Source organism: Dermacentor silvarum, chromosome 5 (assembly GCF_013339745.2).
Source record: "Dermacentor silvarum isolate Dsil-2018 chromosome 5, BIME_Dsil_1.4, whole genome shotgun sequence".
NCBI lineage: Eukaryota > Metazoa > Arthropoda > Arachnida > Ixodida > Ixodidae > Dermacentor > Dermacentor silvarum.
The window spans coordinates 53,266,888-53,287,468 of NC_051158.1; the positions used below are offsets into that span (position 1 = coordinate 53,266,888).

The 20,581-nt window shown below is 44.4% G+C and overlaps 1 protein-coding gene across 1 annotated transcript in view; it reads left to right on the forward strand.

The window, feature by feature from the left end:
- Positions 1-20,194, forward strand: part of LOC119453394 (cytochrome P450 3A41) — a 36,988-nt gene extending 16,794 nt beyond the window's left edge. Inside the window, exons 5-12 of the mRNA XM_037715435.2 lie at positions 5,075-5,205; positions 7,750-7,858; positions 9,553-9,619; positions 9,675-9,783; positions 11,183-11,271; positions 12,040-12,180; positions 13,138-13,303; positions 19,388-20,194. Coding sequence (XP_037571363.1) covers positions 5,075-5,205; positions 7,750-7,858; positions 9,553-9,619; positions 9,675-9,783; positions 11,183-11,271; positions 12,040-12,180; positions 13,138-13,303; positions 19,388-19,477 — 902 coding nt within the window. The 3' untranslated portion in view covers positions 19,478-20,194. The remainder of the gene's footprint in view (positions 1-5,074; positions 5,206-7,749; positions 7,859-9,552; positions 9,620-9,674; positions 9,784-11,182; positions 11,272-12,039; positions 12,181-13,137; positions 13,304-19,387) is intronic.
- Positions 20,195-20,581: the final 387 nt, after the last annotated feature.

The following is a 20,581-nucleotide window of genomic DNA, read 5'->3' on the forward strand; positions in this document are numbered from 1 at the left end:
CATATCAAGTCTGATAAGGTTAATAAGGAGAGATAAAATTTGATAAAAGTGTGATCATATCAGAAAAGGTTGAAAAGAACCGATAAAGGGTGATAAGGATGGGATTAATTGTGATACGGTTGATACCGACCGATAAGGGTTGGTAAGGCTCCGGTCGAGTGTTGATGACAGCACATAAGGGTTGATAAAATCTGATATAGACCGATAATGTTGATAATGATTGATACAGGTTGATAAGGGTTTGTAACGGTCTGATCAAGTTTCATAACATTGATAATGAGCAAGTGGACCAATGCTTAAGCACGCATAATTACATGATCACGCACGATAATTACACCACTCATAACATTGATAAGATGAGCAAGTGGACCAATCCTTACGCATACTTGTAGAGCTCCCAAAGGAGTTCCTGTGTGAATTTTTTTTACGTCAGTCTCGCACTGTCTCACCTTCCTTCGGTACTCACCAAGAGCTTCCATGCTATAGCTTCCATTATATATATATATATATATATATATATTTGAACCCAGTTATATCGAATCTGAAGGGGATCACGAAATTTGATATGCAGGTAATTCGATATATAAAATATAGGCCCTTGGGCAAACGGTAGCTTTCCGATTGGTGCGTACAAGGACCGCTAAGTTACTGCACTCAACTTGGGAAAAAAAGCAAACACACTTTATTTACCTACAAAAAAATTGCGGGATCACTGTCAACTTCATTGCAAAGTCCAAGTTGATTCTTTACACTTGCAGCAGCCATCGCTTACTTAAAATTAACTTAGGAATTGGCACTCAACGCACTCGACGACGCGAGGAAAACCGGAAAGGAGGAATGTTGACGTAGGAGTTGGCACTCGGGATAGCAGAAAAGCTCCACAGGGCTCAAGTGACTGCATATTGTCTTCTCCACCTCCAGGCGCTAGATGACCTCAAAGTGCACAAAGAAGTACACTTTGATGCCTTCGTTCTGGCGGCACTTTCGATATATCGAATTCACTGGTGAATGGGCGCTCTATATACGCGTGCACAAGCGTTCTACGTTTGCATGTGATTTTCAAGGGGTGTTTACAGCTGTTCGATGTACACAATAATTCCTTATATGGGGGTATGATATATCCGGGTTGGCATGCATCTACCCAATATTTGTTTACGTTCGCCTAAAGGATACAAAGTAAGTACTAACTATGTGATCATTGCATCTCCTAATTATGAAAACGCACTGCGGTAATGAATATATTGAGGCCAAACTACGCAGTAAACCCAGAGCATGCGTTGTGGCTATTCAGGATAAATTAGTTGCGAGCGTGTACAAGTATTCGGCTCCAATGGCGACTATACTGTTGCGCTGCAGAAGGGGGGAGAACCTGCTAAGTATTCATGTTCTCTAATGTAACGAAGTTCAAAATGTCCCGTCTCAATCACTTTGGTAAGGTCATCCTTACATATAAGTATACATTATTATTAGGAATGTTTATCCCGTATACTTATATTATTACGAATGTTTATCTTGCTCCAACTACGATACCGTGGCTAGGCTAATGACTTTATTTTAGCATGCAGACAATTATGAGGTAAGCATTGAGGGAAAGCTTGACACTTGTTCACTATCTATACTCAGCCAGAAGAAAAAAATAATTACACCATGTTCCTGTAGGGGAACCCTGAGTAGTATGCGAAGCAGCCGTGGGGTCGACTCAAGGTAGTTTTATCAGCTGTATAAACTTGGACATGCAGCAGCACCAGCAGCGCGCACAACTGTTGACGCCATCGGCGTTTTGCCCGCGTTCGCACCGAACGCGCGCGGCGTTGGTGACTGTTGCCGGTGCCTCTGGGGCGCCTACCGTCGCGCCTCTAACCTAAGCTGCTTCGCATTAACGCGCGCGGAGCCGCAGGTGTAGCCATACGTTGCGCAATCCGGAGAGGAGAGGAGCGTCGGAGAGGCGAGGAGGAATGCCGGGAGGAGAGATGAGACAAGGAGAGGAGAGGACGGGGAGGAGGGAGGAGAGGAGATGAGACAAGGAGAGGAGGGGGAGGAGGATGCGCATGCGCAGTAGGGGTGTGGACACCGCACGGCGGAGGGAGGGAGGGAGGGAGTGACATAGCCCCGACCATAAGTTGCTTCGCATCTAAAAAAACTAGCGTAGCTTGCACTGGAGGCCGAATGCTAAAAAGATAGCAGACCTGATGGGCACCTAGCTAGTACTGGCTTTTGGGCTAGGTTAAGCACTACATAGTCATCCGCAGCATTTTACGAAATTTATTGATTATTAATAGATTAGCTATTGATTGGCTATCGCGAGGTATTGGCCACGTATTTGGGCTAGGCTAAGCTCTACCAAGTCATCCCGAACATTTTCGGAATTTATTGATTATTGATCGATTATTGATTATCTATTGAATGGCTATTGATTGGCTGTCACAAGGTATTGGCTATGTATTTGGGCTAGGCTAAGCACTACCAAGTCATCCCCAGCATTTTCAGTAATTTATTGATTATTGATTAATTAGCTATTGATTGGCTATCTACTGGCTATCGCAAGGTATTCGCCACGTATTTGGGCTAGGCTAAGCACTAACAAGTCATCCCCAGCATTTTCCGGAATTTTTATTACTGATTGATTATCGATTAGCTGTTCATTCGCTATCGATGACTAAGCTTCAGTCATCCCAACCGTGCTTAGCTACACATAGTCAGGCTAAGCTTCGCTAGTTCACAGGGGCATGTGCCATTGCGCTTGGCACATGTACGGTGCCACTGCGCTTTCTGCACTACCGCCAGGATCGGCTCACATTTTTTGTGGGCGACTAACGGGATAACTGCCGGCCTAAACACCTCCGCTGGTAAAAAGGTAATTAAGAATGACCCACTATTACGATACTCGTCTCCTACAGCTCTACTTGTCTTCAGTTCGCGATATATTGAGGCGAATAACTTGAGGCCCACATCACCGCACCCACTGACAGTGGGCCAGTGCCGTCAGCACCTTCACTGAGAGAGAGAGAGACAGCATGGGAATACTGGCATGCAGCAGCGTGACTTTGGCCCAGATAAAGTTGAAGAAGAGATGAGGGCAAGTGCTTCTACTTTTCTGTTACGCAGTTTCACCACGTTCAAAATGCCGCTGCTACATTTAGAATCATTCGATTTATTTTACTCTCAGATCAGGTCGGCATTACATGGGAGAACCGGCACATCAGCCACAGAACATAAATTTACATAAACATGGAACAAAACCTTCTTGAAAATGGGAGTCAGTGTAAAGCTCTCATGGCAGTCAGTATAAAACATCTAGCCGTAGATGCAGCTATTAGTCTAACCAGTACAAACATATTACATAGGAATCGCTACACACGTTAAAGATAACTGACTTGTTTACAAAATAACATCCCGCAATAAAGAGAAAACAATTAGGCCACATGGAGAAATACATTTTTGCATTTCCTCTTTAGGCATCGTAGCTGTGTTGACTCGGTATTAATGGCAGGTGTGAAGATAGTTTCGATAGGATGCGTTTTCACATATGGTTCTTACAGGCCATTTTCGCTATTCACCTACATTTGAATAAAAAACTTATTGTCATCAGACAACCACAAAATCAATTTGCCCTTCTAAGAAAGACTCATGTGTTACATTACATATTCCCATTTATTGATTTGTACGGGAACATACAAGCATTCGTACAGAATCCCATACCGACAGGTATGATGGTGCAGTGTGCAGCGAAGATGGTGTTCCTCTACCGGCAGTCATAGTTGCACCTGGAATGGAGCCGTTGTTACTGCGTACCGTGGTAGGAACAAGGAAGAATGCACACCTCTACCGAAATGTCACTTAAACAAAACGCAAGGTGTGACCATTTAGACAATATTCTGAGTATTGCCTTGTTGCGACTATTCAGTCGTTCAATTATGCTCTAATTATTGGCCCCTGTGAGCACTGAGATCCTAGATGCGGTATTAAAGTAACGATTTGACTAATACAGTCATCTGTACTATTCTTATCAGGCGCATGATAGCCTTAGTTGCTTACGACCATTAAACCCCTCAACAGCATCGACAATATCCTTATCAACGTTCCAGTGATCGACTTCGTACTCTACGGTGTTTTGCAGTGGAAGAACACATAGTACCTGAATATCTTCACTTCAACTAATGTGTGCCTTAAAATGTGTAACTCCCTTCTTTTCTCTTGCATTTTTCTCAGCCACACGTCTGCTCGGTAGGTTCCTAGCCGAATAAAGCGGACCGATCCCGGAGTCAGTGTAATACTAAACTGGGGCGATCCTGGGGACCGGAGAAGCCACTGTAGAATTAGTCACATGGTGGGGTCACATGATCTATATATAGTTACTCTGTATCACGCCAATTCCTTCCAACGGATGTGTGGCGTGCTTCTTTTTTTATCATTAGGTGTCATATATATTGCTGCTCAACAGTGTTCTGCAGTATTTCAATAATGCTAAAGCTTTCTTTGGCAGTAATTTTCTGGCAAATGAAGACGTAATAGTATTATAGATGCTTTCTACCGCAATCATTTCGTGGGAAAATGGTAGAGAGCTCACGAACTCAACGACAGTGGGCCCGCTTATCATAGCCAATGCTACAACGACAGGCCTTGACTTCATAAGATTCAGTAGCGATGTGTCTGAGAAATTATGGGCATAGGGTAAATTGGCTTCTTCAACCAACAATTGTTTCATTTTACCCAGAAAGGTAAGTTTGCAAGTATGGACCGCGAAATGCAAAATTTTTGATTCACGGAATAATTTCTCACAGTTGTGATGAATTTGCAAATTTCTGTAACATAAATTATGCACCAAGTTCACTACTCCGTTACTCGTTAACAAAACCAAATATCACAGTGCTATAAACACTATATCCGCTGGACATTGCCTAAACCGACAAATCTTAAGAATTAGCTTAAAGCTTCCATACTTTTATTAGGCAAATCAATCAACTACGGAATATAGCAAGCTGCTCCAATGCAAATATCCACGAGCACAGTCGCAGAGTTCTTATGCATTTGCTGTGTTATTTTTTATTCTTTTTTTGTTTACAAATACGAGCAGAGCTTTTCTCGGACGTGAAAGGCTGCATGCATCTCATGCTGACCTTGGAACGATGGCTCGGATACGATGCGTTACAGTCGCTGGCCAATTGCGCCAAACCCGCCATCGAAATGCGGAGAAAGGACTCGAAGGTAAGCCAAGTGAACGCAGACATCTTCTGACACCTAAACTGCGTTTCTATAATATTGAGAGAAACTGATATGTGCCAGGCATTAACATGAATGTTGTTATTTAATCGGGGAATTGATAATCCCTATAGACGAAGTCAGGGCGTGCACTGCATACATGAATTGTTGGGGCCTTAAGTCATTGGAAGCTTTATCGCTAACAGTAACAATTCGAACATAAAGGAGAAAGTGAAATGCCTTACCTAGGGCAAACCTGTTCCAAATTTAATTAAATATGTTGTGTTTAAGAGAAAGATTGAAGTGTTGGCAGCATGCCAACAATCACTAGATAAGTTGTTAGTGTCGTCAGAGTAATAAAGTTGTTTACGAAAAGCGAGAAATTTTAGGAATCTGAATGACATTTCGCGAATAATTACCAGATCATGTAGCGATATATTGAGACCGCACAACATGTTGTGATAAACGAAAGTACTACAACATCTAGATGAACATTCGTCTGTTGTTTTACTTGCGTTTAATTGGTCCTCTGGCTTTCAGTAATACGTATTGCTTTTTGAAATTTACTACTGAAGCTTTTCGATGTCTTTTCGTGTATTTGCTTACCTAAAGTGTGCTATTCTTCTTACCTTTCGCTTTATTTATCGTATCTGTAAAGCTAAGATTAATTTGCAAGAATATGCTGTAACACTGCATGCGGTGCTCATTGGATCTATTTATTACTATCTTGCTTGTTTCCCTTCTTTATTTTGGTTTTGAAATAGTGCTATACCATGCGCTTATATGTCCCACTCTCGTAATGACCTCGGGGTTGTTAAGGAACAATAAATAAAATGAAATGAAACCAAGCACCAATTGAAGCACCTTCAGGACTCAAAAAAGTTCTTCATACCATGCCATACCAATTGTCCGAAAATAATATCAGAAATAACATTAAATTTATTTATAGGAAATTTAATTTAAATCAAATAACTTATGTAAGTTATATGTTACACCTGCTAAAAGCCGAGAATTTAATAAGGTTAAACCAGTTTATACATGAGTTAACTTCCTCCTCCACAACGTTCCTCGTGCTTTGTGCTGTTACTTAGTTAAAAAGTTGTTTCCTTCAAATTTAAATATTTTTGGCAATTAAGAACAGAAATAAAATGACGTATACAAGCAGTCATTTGCATTTGAGAATATTTTCAAATAAAAATGCCAATTTTGCTCATTGGGTAAAACCACCACTAAGGAAAATGAAACAACATTAAGGCAGTATTAAAGAAGGCCGACATTATTTCAATTAGTATCTAAAACGTTTTCAACTGCGATAACCGACGCGGACAAAGACGAGGCAGACAAGACGTGCGCGGACTCGCAACTGGGTGTTTAATGGGGAAAAATGGCATATATACAGGGCAACAATTTTTCCTCGAGGCATTGTAAGATTGTAAAGAGTGGAACTGTCTTGTCTTGCATAGATGCAGCACTATAGAAGTCATGACCCCATGCAGTAACGGAAAGTGTTAGTTTCCAAGTGACTAGGCTGACGAATACTGGATACCCAAAATCTGTAATAGGAACAACCTGTGATAAATTAGTTAAGAAAGTTAAGAGTAGTGGCGTGCACACACCCCGGACTAATAACAAGGAAAGACGAGCGTATGCTGTGATTCCGCGCTAGCACAAAGTTGCACACAATTTGTAGAATGTAGCACCGGAAAATGTCGCATTTGTGTGCTAGGGTAATGAATGCGATTGAAAGAACTCCTAACCACAACCCTTTCGTCTGCAAGATTGAGCATAAGCAAGGGTTAATTAATCATTGTCTCCTGCGCCTGCGCAGTAGTGTATGAATTTCTGTTTTCTTGTGGGTGTGTATACATCGGTCAGACGGCTAGGTATATTAATGTTTGACTGAAAGAACATCTAAAAAATAGCTCTTCAGATGGTTATTCCCACGTGGCTAAGCATTGCAATGACAGTAAAAAACTAAACAAGGACACTTGCCTTCCACTTCTTAAACAAACTAGAATTTTGTACCGTCATTGGGACCGTAGTACTACGGAGCTGTTTGAGGCATTTAGAATAAAGACTGCACGTGGGTGTGTAAGCGAACCTTCAGTGTCACTTGCTGCTTGCGAGATAGGGTTTTTAGATGCTACTTTGTGACGTCAACTCATCCATGGTTGGATGGCCAATCAGATCTATTCATATTCCTCTGTATATATGTCATTTGCACCCATTAAACACCCAGTTGCGAGTCTGCGCACGTCTTTTCTGCCTCGTCCTTGTCCGTGTGGGTTAGCGCAGTTCAAAAATTATACCATGCATGTTAACGAACTAGCCCGACTTGGAGCTCTACTTCAGTATCTAAAAACGCAACTTCCTTCTTAACGACACCTTGGTACGAAATCAAAGAGCAAACTTTCAATTATACTCTGTGGTCGCGATGCAATGAATACAACAGTCCGAGGAAAAATGATGCAAACGAAGTGTGTATCGTGTTTCGTCTTCAACGCCTACAACCTGGGGCTACATAGTGATATTCTCGTTAATCATTTCAAGCTGGCACGACCAGACCTTCTGCAGTGCATGCTGGAAATGGAATTTGACAAAACCCAGATAGACGTGAATGGATTCAACTGGACCAAGGAGGAATGGGAACAATGCAAAGGTGCGCCTTTTATCCCAGAAACTTGCGAGGTCACACATGTCATGAGCTCTATGTTCCCATAACTGCTTTTGTTGCGATGACAATTGCACATTCACTTGGAGCGGACTTGCTGTCGTGCTGTCCCACTGGCAGAGGCAAAAGTGGTTTAATTTAGGCAATAAATTAATTGAAAAATTTGTGTATACAGAAGTAGGTCCCATAGTCAGAGACTGAATCGGGACTCCTATAGTAGTGAAGGTAAAAAAAAAGATAATTAAAGCAGCAAACATCTAGCAGTAGCGAAAACAATCAATAAAATACATTGCAGGCAAAACAATAAAATCTACAAAAAAGAACAGCAAGAAAGGAAATAAAAGACAAAATTAGACAGGATAAGAAACAATGATAAAGGTAATTCAACACTTCTACGCAGTTTATTAAAGGTAATTCAACACTTTTAAGCAGTTTTCTAATGGTTACAAGGTGAAAATAGTAAAAATAAACAGAAAAGAAAACAAATAGATGTCACATCTATTTTCTGCAATGTAAAGCAACCCCTGATGATTTTTAAAAATCATGTAAAATTTAAAAAAGATCACGCCGCATATCGTTAACCTATTTTAGAAAAGTTATTTGTTTCCGTTTTATTCACTGTTCTTGTATGGTGAATGTATAGCGTTTTTCAAGACGCCTATATCACCGCACTTCGCACTATTTTATTGTCTTCATCACTCCATTTTTCTTATTTCCTCTCGGTGGGCGTTCTCTGAGGTACTAAATATTGCAAGTACGAGCAACTGATATAATCTGGACACCATGGTTGTATTTCTCAGTCAATCTTTCTTCTTTGTATTATGATTTTGATGTTTTAAATGACATATATGTGTTCACATTATTGCCTTTATGAAATGGTCGCTCGGACCCTTCGGACATTGAGATATATATATATATATATATATATATATATATATATATATATTAAATTGGAGGACGATAAAGCTTCGCTTTTAAGAGTGGAACGCGATGGCATTCAAATATCCCTGACTGCTTCTCACGCTTCCCGACAACTGCAGCTTAAGCAACCGTAATGGTTACCGAGAAACACTGGCGGCGAACGCTATGCACGAAGGCGAGCTTTCTGATAGAAACGCGGCCTCTTGCTTGGGGCGATCGCGGAGATATGGCCCAGCCGCGCCAAAAAATTGCATAATTTTCAGGTTTCCGTTTTTGTTTCGTACTTTTAATATTTAAGTCTGAGAAGATTTAACATAAAAGTCATGCGCTGTGGGTGTTTTGTTTCATGACATTTGTGTGTGGATTGTCATTCTCAAAATTCCGAGGAATAGCTTTGCCAAGAATGCAAGACAATGTATGAGCAACATAATTGACAGAACGGTGTGGCAATATAACCCGCGTATGCCGCGTGTCATATAGGAAGGCAGGGCATATACATGTACTTAAATATATTGGGAGGGCCTGCGGGGTTGAGGATGATTTTCTCCGCCACCCGCCGACATCGCACGGCGGTTGCCGACGCCGGATTTTCTGCGCCACCGTGCCCTCAATTCTATCGCGTTAAAATAACGCAATAGTGCACAACAGGTATCGCCTACCGTCTCGCCCGGAATTACACTGCTGCCGTGAGAGCGTTGTATTAGTTTCCAGCAGCTTTAGAAGCCTGTTTAAAAAACTTTATTTTCTTTCTCAACTTTCAGGAAAGGAGAATGTTACAATGCCCGTTAAAGACGTTGCTGCCAATGCTGCCAACATGCTTCAAGCCGGGTGAGTTGTCTAATCAAAGATGAAACCGGAGTTTGACAACGGGCTTTAAAAACAGGTTCGAGACTGTGGGGGTCACGCTGTCGCACTGCCTGTTCTGCATCGCCAAGTTTCAGGCGGTCCAGGACAAAATCAGAGCTGAAACTGAAGCCGTCCTGGCGAAACACGTGAGTCAGTCCAGTCTGCGTTTCTTGTTCTAAATATGCTAGCTCGTAAAAGCAGCGAGGGGCGACAGTAAAAATGAAAACTTAAAAAGATACATTTCAATTGTGAGACTTTAAACCGCAATATGTTTATGAGGTGCGCTGTAGCGGGTTTCTCCGGAATAATTTTTACCACCTGTGGTTGTTTAACCTGCACCTATATCTTTAATGTCGGAACATTTGTTCCATGACAAGAGATGACTTGGTGTGGCTAAGGGGTCTCGCACTCTTACCGCAGTCGAAATCACCCGTGACGAACGGGTGTGTTCACGTTGTAGCTACACCTTGTGCTGTTTGAAGGGCTATAGTTGGATAGTAGATTTGTGAAACCAGTTATAATATCGCAACACACGGAGTATCCAAGCTAACGTCAGTGAGGCTGTTAAATAAACTGGTGGAATATGCCACTAAAATGTATGATTCTATATCTTGGTGTTCGGCCATCAGTCCACTTCCGCAACCAGGATGAGCGTTGTGTTCTAAATGCCTAGATAATACAGAATAAAATATAAATATAAACAAGTTTTATGTCTCCACTGGAGGCGTGACTTCCTATGAAAGAGATCTTTTTTTTTTCACGGTGTAGTAGAGTAGGTTTCTGCCTTTATGTGGCGCCAGATCCTATATTGCGCCTTACCATCGAAATAACTCATTTCCAGCGTGCTATGTCATGCGTAATTATTTTTTTAACCGCGTTACTCATGGCGCAAGAAACACTAACAACGCCGCTTCATTAAGCGCCAGTGAGCCAGGACACTCGTGGTCCCAAAGTTGTTAGACCGGACTAACTCCGCTCATTACCTGAAACTGCGGCCACCGGGTCATTGCGTAGGCTGCGATGGTCACGCGGAACTGGCAGCTCGCGATCAGCAGAAGCCAACAGAGACGCAATAGGTTGCCAGTTCTAGGTGGTTGCTGTGCTTCGTTAGACTAGTATTCATTATGATTTTTGTCTTCGTGCCACGCCATGCCATGCCGTGCCATGATGGCACTAATGCTAAGGGGCTACGACGGCCTCCTGCATATGACAAAGTAATGAGTTCGATTCCATTTTCCGACGGCATCGTTCCGATGGGACGAAATTCATACGCACTCCTGTGCCCACCATTGGAGAGCATATAAAAGAAAGCCTGTTCACTGAATAATATGGAGACGTCTACTACGGTGTCTTTTACCCATGTGTTGCTTCAACACTTTAAAGCTGGCGAATTATTCACTTTTTCTCGTACATGAAAAAAATATTCATTCATACGCATTACTTCTCACACTATAGCTTTAATTTATAAAACTTTTCTGTGTAAAAAAAGAACATTTCCCTTCATCGTGTTTAGTTAATATGTCATTCCTCTTTATTGCATCCTAGGGGGAGTTCACCTTCGACGCCATTTCCGACCTACAGTACACTTCACAGACAATACTGGAAACACTGAGAATGTACACCCCAGTGATTGCGTAAGTACTTGCGCCTTCGGCACGACATTACAATAAAGACCAGCCTTATATCGTATTGTAAATTACGTTATCACTAGCCCAGATACCAAACGATTATCTTCTCCAAAAATTCTCTGCTAAAATGGCTACTTCGCCTACTCTGTCTGGTGTCAGATAATAACAGCGTGCCGTAAGCTTTTGAACACACCTCATTGGCACAGCCTACGCTGTTCGGTAGCTGAACATGGGGCTGCAGAATCGGTTCGCAGTAAAACACCTAGAGGCTTTACTCAACTTTATCCCCCCCAAAGCCCAAACAACGTTGAAAATTGAAGAAATTTGAGATGACTTCTTCGCCTATATATCAGGCCTAGGAGAGTGTACCTCCGTACAAAAACAATAAACCTCCAATCAAGTTAAAATATTAGTTTCATAATTATTCTTCTTGAGCCATCGACAAATGAAACCTCGCTCCAGCGTATCAATATTGCTACTGTGAGTTTTGCCTTAAACTTCCCCCTATTCAATAAGCGTGTTGAAGAATCAAGTGCAGTGTAGCAGTAATGATATGCTAGGTCTTGTCGGTAACTTCAGGTTATCGTGTGGAATCTACTCATCCACTATAACGTCTCAAATCACAGAGATATTCGTTTCACGCACTGATCCGCTTCATTCAATCAACAAAATCAGAAGTTTTATGAGCGGCAGCGACAAGGTGCGTGGTGTACGACCAAAAACATACAAATCATAAATACCGTGACCCGTTCTCTTTATTGTCATTGACCGCAGGTTTACAACCAGACGCGCGTCCTCTGACTACCGCTACGAAAATATGCTTCTGCGCAAAGGTGTGAGCATCTTGGCCTGCAGTCACCGAGTTCACCATGACCCGAACCTGTGGGAGCGACCAGATGAATTCGACCCAGAAAGGTCAGAACAGCTGCAGACACACGGGTGGTCGAGAATGCGTTCATAGTTCAGCCAGCGATCTTGTGGCTTGACGTATCAACGAGGTACGAAGCTGTAGTCTCGCGATATTCACTTTTGTGAATGGGCGCATCATTTAAGTATACCCCGAAGCAAAGGAGCGACTGAGAGCAAAGCCCGACGTTCTAAGAAACCAGCAACAGGGATCACGGAGTCTCCCGATGTTTGCCTGAAACGTCACTCGTACGACCACCACGAGGGTTAACGAACTACGCCTCCACATGCGTCGCCTCAGTGACCAGTGTTGCCTCAGTGACCAGTGGCACAATTTTCACTTACACTGTGTTCCGGGGCACATGGGCATACCTGTACATGTACATGTCCATCGAGTAGAGCTCAGTGGTTTCTACTCGGCCAGATAAGCTAACGTTGGCACTCTCCTCCATTCTAGTAGAGCAACGTCTATTCATCGATGTCCCAGTATTATTTCCTGCTGTTTCGCGTCGACTTAGACAGGAAAGAGGCTGTATTTTTGTGTGTGGGTCCGTTGTGTATTAGCAATCGTTAAAGAAATCCGGAGGATTTCTTTTTTTTTAACGTTTACAATTTGTTTAAACAACGGAAGTTAATTGCTGCTGATAAATTTGCTGACTTCACTTTTTACTGACAGCTACATTACTAAATAAACAAGCACCTCCACTCTCCAGATCCTACTGGCCCATTTCTTAACATGGTGTCAGGCTTCTTGTAAAGATAAATTGCAATTAAAAAAATTCCTGGGTTTTATGGTGCCAGAACCACGATATGATTATGTGGCATGCCGTAGTGGGGGACTGCGGTTTTCTTTTTCACCATTTGGGGTACCTTAACGTGCACCCAATGCAGGCTACATGGGCGTTTTTTTTTTTTTTCGTTCGCATTGCATTGCCAACGCGGTGCCTTGTGTTTTATTTTCCGCAGGTTCTCCCCCGAACAGAGAGCGTCCAGAGACCCGCTTGCCTTCCAAGCGTACGGCTTGGGACCACGAAACTGTGTCGGCATGAAACTGGCGCAATTGGAAATGACGCTCGTTGTTGCCAAGCTCGTTCACCGGTTTCGGCTGCATCTGGGCTCGAAACACGTTAACGTAAGGAACGTTGGAGTACTTCTGTTTAATACTTATACTATAATACTTGATAAACATAAAGAGTTTCATCATCACCAATACACGTTGGGCCTGCCAAATCCGCATTGGGCTTGAAGGGCAGAATCGACTGCCAGGTTTACAAACTGCAATATCGCGGACACCACAGAATACGCAGGAACATTTTTAGCAGGAACAAGCAAAAGAAAAAAAATGTCATACCATGTATCAGGAGAAAAATTAATGAAAAAGTCACAGGCCTGCGCGGCACACGCAGCACAGTCACAGCGAAAGCTGATGGAGTGACTCGAGAGAAACTACAATTTGGGCACCACGCACAACACGCGTGGTGCCTAAATCTTCGCTGCAGTCTGTTCGCCTCATTTTGACGAGTACGATCTGAACTGTCCGCCCGGTGTCGACAGCGAGCTGAGGCTTGTAATGCTCTCTGCACAGCAGTCTGCTGAGCCCGATCAAGCCTTACAACTGCAACTTGCATGTCGGGCGCGCCATGTTTGCAGGCAATTTAACTAGATGGCGCCACCACACTGGCGGAGGCTCGGCAGCTCGGGAGCACGTTGATTGCGTGCGTCGTCTGAATCGCGTATCGTTGTCTGTGCCTGAGGACGCTGCGTTTGCAGGCATCTTACCTAGATTGCACCACCATACTGGCGAAGGCTCGAGTCGTCTCCCCCTGCGTGCTTGGGAGCGTTTTAAGGCATGTTTTTAAGGCATGCCGTTAGCAAGCGCTTCCGTGGCTCAGTGGTAGAGTATCCGGCTCCCACGCAGCGGGTGCGGGCTCGAACCCGGCGGGAATCGGGTACTTTTCAGGAGCGAGGCTCCTTATAGCGGCACCCGTTCCGTCCCCGTCGTAGTAGTAGTAGTGTGTAACCAGTCTGAGAAAAATGAGAAAGAAAATTCCGAAGTTGTGTCCGTAGCGCGGAATCGAACCAGGGACCCCTCGCTTCCGAGCGCGCGGCGTTAGCCCACTACGCCACGAAGCGCACATAGACACACGCACCACGATGGCAATAAATACCCAACATTAACGAAAGGCCGCGTTTCTAGCGCGTTTCTAACGCGTTTGTGCTAGCGCGTTACGGCCCGTGTAAGAAGCTGGTGTAAGACGCTGTGGCCTCCCCGCCTTACCTTCAACGCGTTTCGAACGTGCTGCCCAAGGCGGTGGCAAGTCAAGTTCAAGATAAGATGATACGTGGTTCTTGAGGGAAAGGGAAAGGTTGGAGCTATCTTCTGCAGCCCTTGAGGGAGCACGGCTCAGCGCCAAAGTCGAGGAGCGTTTATGAATACGGGGGGTATACTCTCTCAGCAGTCATGTGATGGCGTCGGCAAACGCGGTGCACGTTCCGGCATGTGTAAATGGCTGCGTAAGACACTGTGGCCGCTCCCACTTAATAGAGAGTACTGCACGTTTCTAACGCGTTTGTGCTAGCGTCCCCTTAAGCGGGAGAACCGATAATTCCCTCCGGAGCTTCGCCCACTCATCATCATTCACCCCGTCGATATGCTGTGATTTTTTTTCACGTTTCCAGCGATAGCGGTTAAGCGGCGGTAGCCGCCGGCGGCGGCATCATCGCGACCCGAAGCGGCTATTGGAATGAGCCCATAACAGCTTACGCTGTAAAACAATACACGTAACTTAGGCTGAAATGTAGTATGAGCTATCACTGGTAACACAGACCAACCGAATATTGATCCTGCAGTTATATATTACTAAAAAAGAACAGACGATTCTTTCGTGCTCAGAACCAGCGATAACATTTGAAAGGGCGACGTGCTATACCTTCAAACAACGCGCGTATGTGTATCCTTGTCCTTGTCTTCTCGCACTAATTAAACGTTCAGGAAGAGGGCCTCCTTCTATATATCAGATGTTCGTTTAGAGGTCACATAACTTTTTAAGATCGCCTGTGAAATGCAGCACAACTCTGCTCATTGAGCTGCCTTACGCGCCGAGGCGCACATCGATTCCACAAGAAATCACCGTACATAGTTAAAGAACTAACAGTACTTCAGAAATCAAAATTTAACTAAGAACCTTTAGGCACATATTGCAATATGCGAATTGAGCCAGGAACAACACATCCACTTGGAACAATTTTTTTTTTTTTGGCTAGCACCAGTTCTGAGATAAGCGCCGTCAAAGTTGTGCTAGAAAAATTTGCCGTTATTCCATTAACTTCTTTAACGACATGCCCTTTTAGGCATAGCACAAGATTAACTGGTACACCAGTGCGTATTTTGGGAACCCGTAATATTGAAACGGGCGCCATCTTAGAACTTTTTTTTCAAATCAATAGATTTCACGAACTGACCAGCTGCAATTCGTAATTTGCAACATGTGCTGTGGGGCAGTTGAGAGTTTGATGAAATAAAATGTTGGGCATATTCACAGATTTTCATTCCTCGGCCAAATTATTTATGCCTCCTTTGGTAAGCCAGCTCAACGTGTAGAGCTGTGCTGCATTACATGCTCAATTTTTCAAAAGTTCGTTAACTCGTATAAAAACAACCGATACGCATGTTTCACAAAATACACTAGCTCTCTGCCTTGCATGTGCATAATAAAAAATGGTACATTCCTCGGTGTGCTTCTAGGCCGGCCATTGATTTAAACTCTCAAGTCGCTTCTTGAATCTCGAGAGCTAGCTTGACTTTTCATGATTTAAAATTTATTACGCTGAGCGGGTTCGCTCACGCCAACCTTGAGCCTAGGGTCCGCACTTGAAAACAGCGTGGACGTAGTAAGGAAGACTAGGTCACTAGTATATTGGCAACAACTGGTGCGCTTCCGCTTTATTTCCACTTCTTGGACGTCGTCCGCCACAGTGTGTTGGTCAGACGACATTTGTGGCCAAGCGTACTTGCCGAATGTCTTATATTACCCATAGATGGCTTGCACTGATGTAATTCTAGCCACCATGTTGGGAAACTTGCACTGTGAGCAGCTGCGCCCATAGCATCTCGCGCCGCTCTCCAGCTGAGGTGGTCGGGCAAGGGCCTCGCCTAAGCTTTCCTTCTCTACGCAAGCAGGTAACTCGCAGCAGTGAATATGTTACACGGACGTCATCCTAGGCGCCACATTGGACAGCCATATTACAGTGGGCCTCTTCGATTATGCGTCCCTGGCAGTCGCGGACTGTCCGAGACGCAGCACACGCAATGCTCATTGGCTGCAAGCACAACCTCGGAGGACAGTCCGGGACTGTCAGAAACGGATAACCGAAGATACCCGGGGAAAAGCTACGTGTCTGACATCACGCGCAAGCTCTCTACCGACGCCGCGTTGATGAAAACACGTTACTAGTTCCAATGACGCAAAATGTCCCGTTTGAAATCAATTCATTGCAGTCAACCACTAAAAACAAAGCAAAAACTTCCTAGGTGGCATTGCAGCCCGAAATTTAAAATTTAGAGTTTTCTCAATTAGATACGATTTTGTCGCAGATCTCACTGGCGCTTACTTTTAATGACGTTCTCTCGGCATGACGCAAGCAGTAGTTGCCTAGCAGAGTGCGGCCACCTAGATCCACAGCATAGCTATGTAAAGCAAGTCACTACACCCACTAGGCTCCTGTTACACCTTTCTTATCCCAACTAATGCAAAATACCGATAATAAGTGAGACACCGGCATACGATTACAGAATCCCACAAGAGCTTGAGAAACCCTCCAATACCCACGAAAGACACTGAGAGAAGGCCAGTATCTACCATTTCCAACGCGTAGCTTTGCAAAAGGGTTGCTTCCTAGTCCCAGGAGTAAGGTTGACCTAGTGACCTGGAGCTTTACCAGGTCAATAAGTGGAAAAGGCCCGGGCGGAAACGAAGTGACGTGGAACATCCGGGCAGAAACCACAGCATTCAATAAATGTAGCGACAGACCGTATTGCCACCGTCGAAGCGCGTCATGCAGGAGCCGGGCACAGGCGGGCTCTGGACACACCTGTCAGATTGCATCGGTGGTGCGCCGGTGCGTGCTAATCCTAAGAATTCATCCCTCGCTGACTGCGGGAATTCGTGGCGCAGTGCTATGGCGTCGGGTTGCGGAAGCCGTGTGATGGTTTGAATGGCGGCAGCACAATTTTAAACTATGCTTTTTAACAGCGAAGCTGTTTAAGCCAGCCGCAATTTGTGGTTCGTATCAGGAAACTATCATCATCAGCAATGAAGAAAGAAATACAAGGAAGTTAACTTTGTTGCCGAGGCGGGATTCGAGCCAGCGTACCCACGGTTCCAAGGCGAGCGTCGTAACCACTAGGCTGTACAGCCACGCTTGCATAACATGCATTTCTGCGAACCGCATGATTGCGTTCGAGCTTTGTCGTCTTCGTCCACAGCTGGCGCGTTCGCACGCACTCATGCCAATGCTCTGCGAGGTGATGAAGAGGTTTTGCGCGCTATGCTCGGGAGAGAGATCAAGAAAATGAGAGCGATAGAGAGAAAGAAATGCATTCACGGAGCGGGTCTGCTGGAACGCCTAGTCGGCATTGCAACTCGGTGGAACGTGGTGTCGGCTTTGGAACGCGGTGTTGGTGTTGCAAGCTGCGTTAAGCAACATGCAGTGACGGCCGTACGTCAAAGACGCGCGAAAAGACATTATCATCATCATGAATAATAAGAAGAAAAGTACGCGCGCACTTCCGGAAAATGCTGTGCTACGATCACCCAGCTTCGCTGTTTGAAGCCTTGCGCGGCCGAGTGCAAGGTTAAGCGGTTTTTTTTTCTTTTTTTTAGCAGTGAGGCTGTTTAAGCCGGTAGATGCACCGATAAATGGGCAGAGAAAACCCTCCGCCTGGTGATGACGTCACATGCGTCGCCTAGCAAAGCCTCGCCCCGCTGCGCCGAGCCTCGTGATTACGAGGCTCGGCTAGAGTTTGAAGTTTATTTTATTTATTTTATTTATTTGGTACATACTGCCGGCCTGAATGTCAGGCCTTGGGCAGGAGTGGGTATGAAATAATACAAGAATAGGTGAAACAATGCAAGGATACAGCAATTCCGTATCAACAGCATGCTAACGCTGCGCATAACAGCACTCGGCACTGCGCATAACAAAGTGAGCACACAAAGTCACAGCTCATTTATGCAAAACAAGAAACAATACAAGAATAAGTTAAATACAAGGATACAAAATTTCCCTACCAACAGCATTCTAACGTTGCGCGTGACGTGTGACAGCTAGCACTCGGCACTGCGCATGACAAAGCCGTATTCGATATAGCAGCTGTTCAAAAAAAAAAAAAAGGAACGAACGCACATGAATGAAGACGCATGACAAATACGCATGATAAATAGAAGGCAAGTAATTATCGCAAACGTTGAATACTTAGTGCGGATACAAAAGTATAGATACAGTGTAGATATAATATACAGTATAGTATAGTATACAGTATACAGTATAGATATAGATGCAGCATAGATATAGTATAGATACTGGACTGTGGGAGTAGGTCCCGCAGACACCTTGGCGAGCGCCGATGGTGAAGCAAAAAACGTTGAAATTGCGGCGGCGCTGCCGTCGTCTTATTCTGAATCTCCGGCCAATAAACGTTGGCTCCGGCTGTTCCGGCAGCGCTCATTGGCTGAGGCGAGCTTACGGGCTGAGTAGCTGTCGTCTGCTCGACGCACCATCGTTGTTGCGTCGTTTGCATTATTTCCGCCGCTATTTTTTCCATTTTATTTGCAATAGATCGGTGGGGAATAATATCAGTGTTAACGCCACCGAGTATCCGCCTTGTAAAAGCTCCATGCAGCTGCGGTAGGGTCTCAGACGCGACAAGCGTCCGGCCGGCGCGCGGGGCCGCTCGTTCGGGAGAAAGCGACGGTGGCGCCACCAACTTTTCAATAAAAAAGACTCAGCGGGGAGCCTGCGTTCGACCCACTCCCCCAATCTATAGTACACTATAACTCGGCGCAGCTGGGCGAGGCGTACACGGTTCTCGGCGCAGCTGGGCAACTGGGCCACGTGATGCAGTACGATACTGCTGCTCAAGCCACATTTTGTAGCACTGCATACGCGCTTTGCATCTTCATTCGTTAACTTGTTGATTTTTTTCCTTCTTCATCAGGGTGAACTGAAACGACACACATACTCCATCATTGCATGCCCCGTGGATGGAGTCTGGATCCGTCTTGAAAAGCTCACGGGTGGATCATAGCAAGACAGATCGAGTACGCAACAATTTTTCAAGCGAGTCCAGTCAACCAAGCATCATTTCCCGTCGCGCACGCAGAAGACAAAATCACAGCGAAGGGGCTGCAAGTGTTCCTGTGTATCAAGCAACAAAGAAAATGCACAGCAGGCAGCGTCATTTCAGATACGAAAGACCTCTGTCGGTTCTCTGCAAACTGCTCCTGCCTTGTATTTCACATAATGCGTCACTGTTAAATAAATGCTTATTGCATAAACATGTGGAATTTAGTATAAACATGATACGCTCAGTGTTCCGCCATTGATATCTGCATCCCCTTTTGCCATCTTACAATTCATGCCAACAAGAGTGAAATATTTAACTAGACTCTGAAGAAATTTATCTCGCTCGATAAATTTTTAGCTATTGTGAAAGACTCTTCTCTTTATTGAATTTTGCCGTGCCCTCTGTGCAGGGTAGCAAACCAGAACCTCGTCAGGTTTACATCCCCCATTTCCTCTCCTTGCTGTGATTGGTTGGTCCATTCGGCGACAGAACAGCCACGCAGCTCCCATGGTCACGAAACCCGTTCGCAAAGAAAAGCTTCGCTTTTAAACCACTTGAAAGACGGAACGTGACATCACAAAAAGAATAGTTTTTTTTCTGAAGCCACGTTATTTGCAGATAAGGTATTGCTATATCTTTGACACCATTCTGAATAAACCTATAGTGCCTGCTTGGCAATCCGCTTTTTTTAATCTTCCGATTGGCTGCACTGTCCACCGCGCTATGCCCTTTCAGGGTGTGAAGCACGCGACTTAAAACAAAGGCGCTGAGATGGACCCAGTATATAAGTAATGAGACGTAGTACCATATGAGGCCGGTTGCTTGCGCAAATATAAATGTTCTATCTAAGGGCCGCTACGCGCTGTTTTCTCGACCCAAGACTATTTACAGGCTCCCAAGCATGCCTTATCATCGCCAGTACCCACCTGTGAGCTATTAACAGTGTCTCAGATGTTTACTTGCAAAAAAAAGTCGTCGCAGTTTCACCTAAAAGGCGAAGCATCAATTGCGATAGCAAATTTGTAGAGCGCTATACAGAGTAATGTTATTAGCTTTATGAGCTGT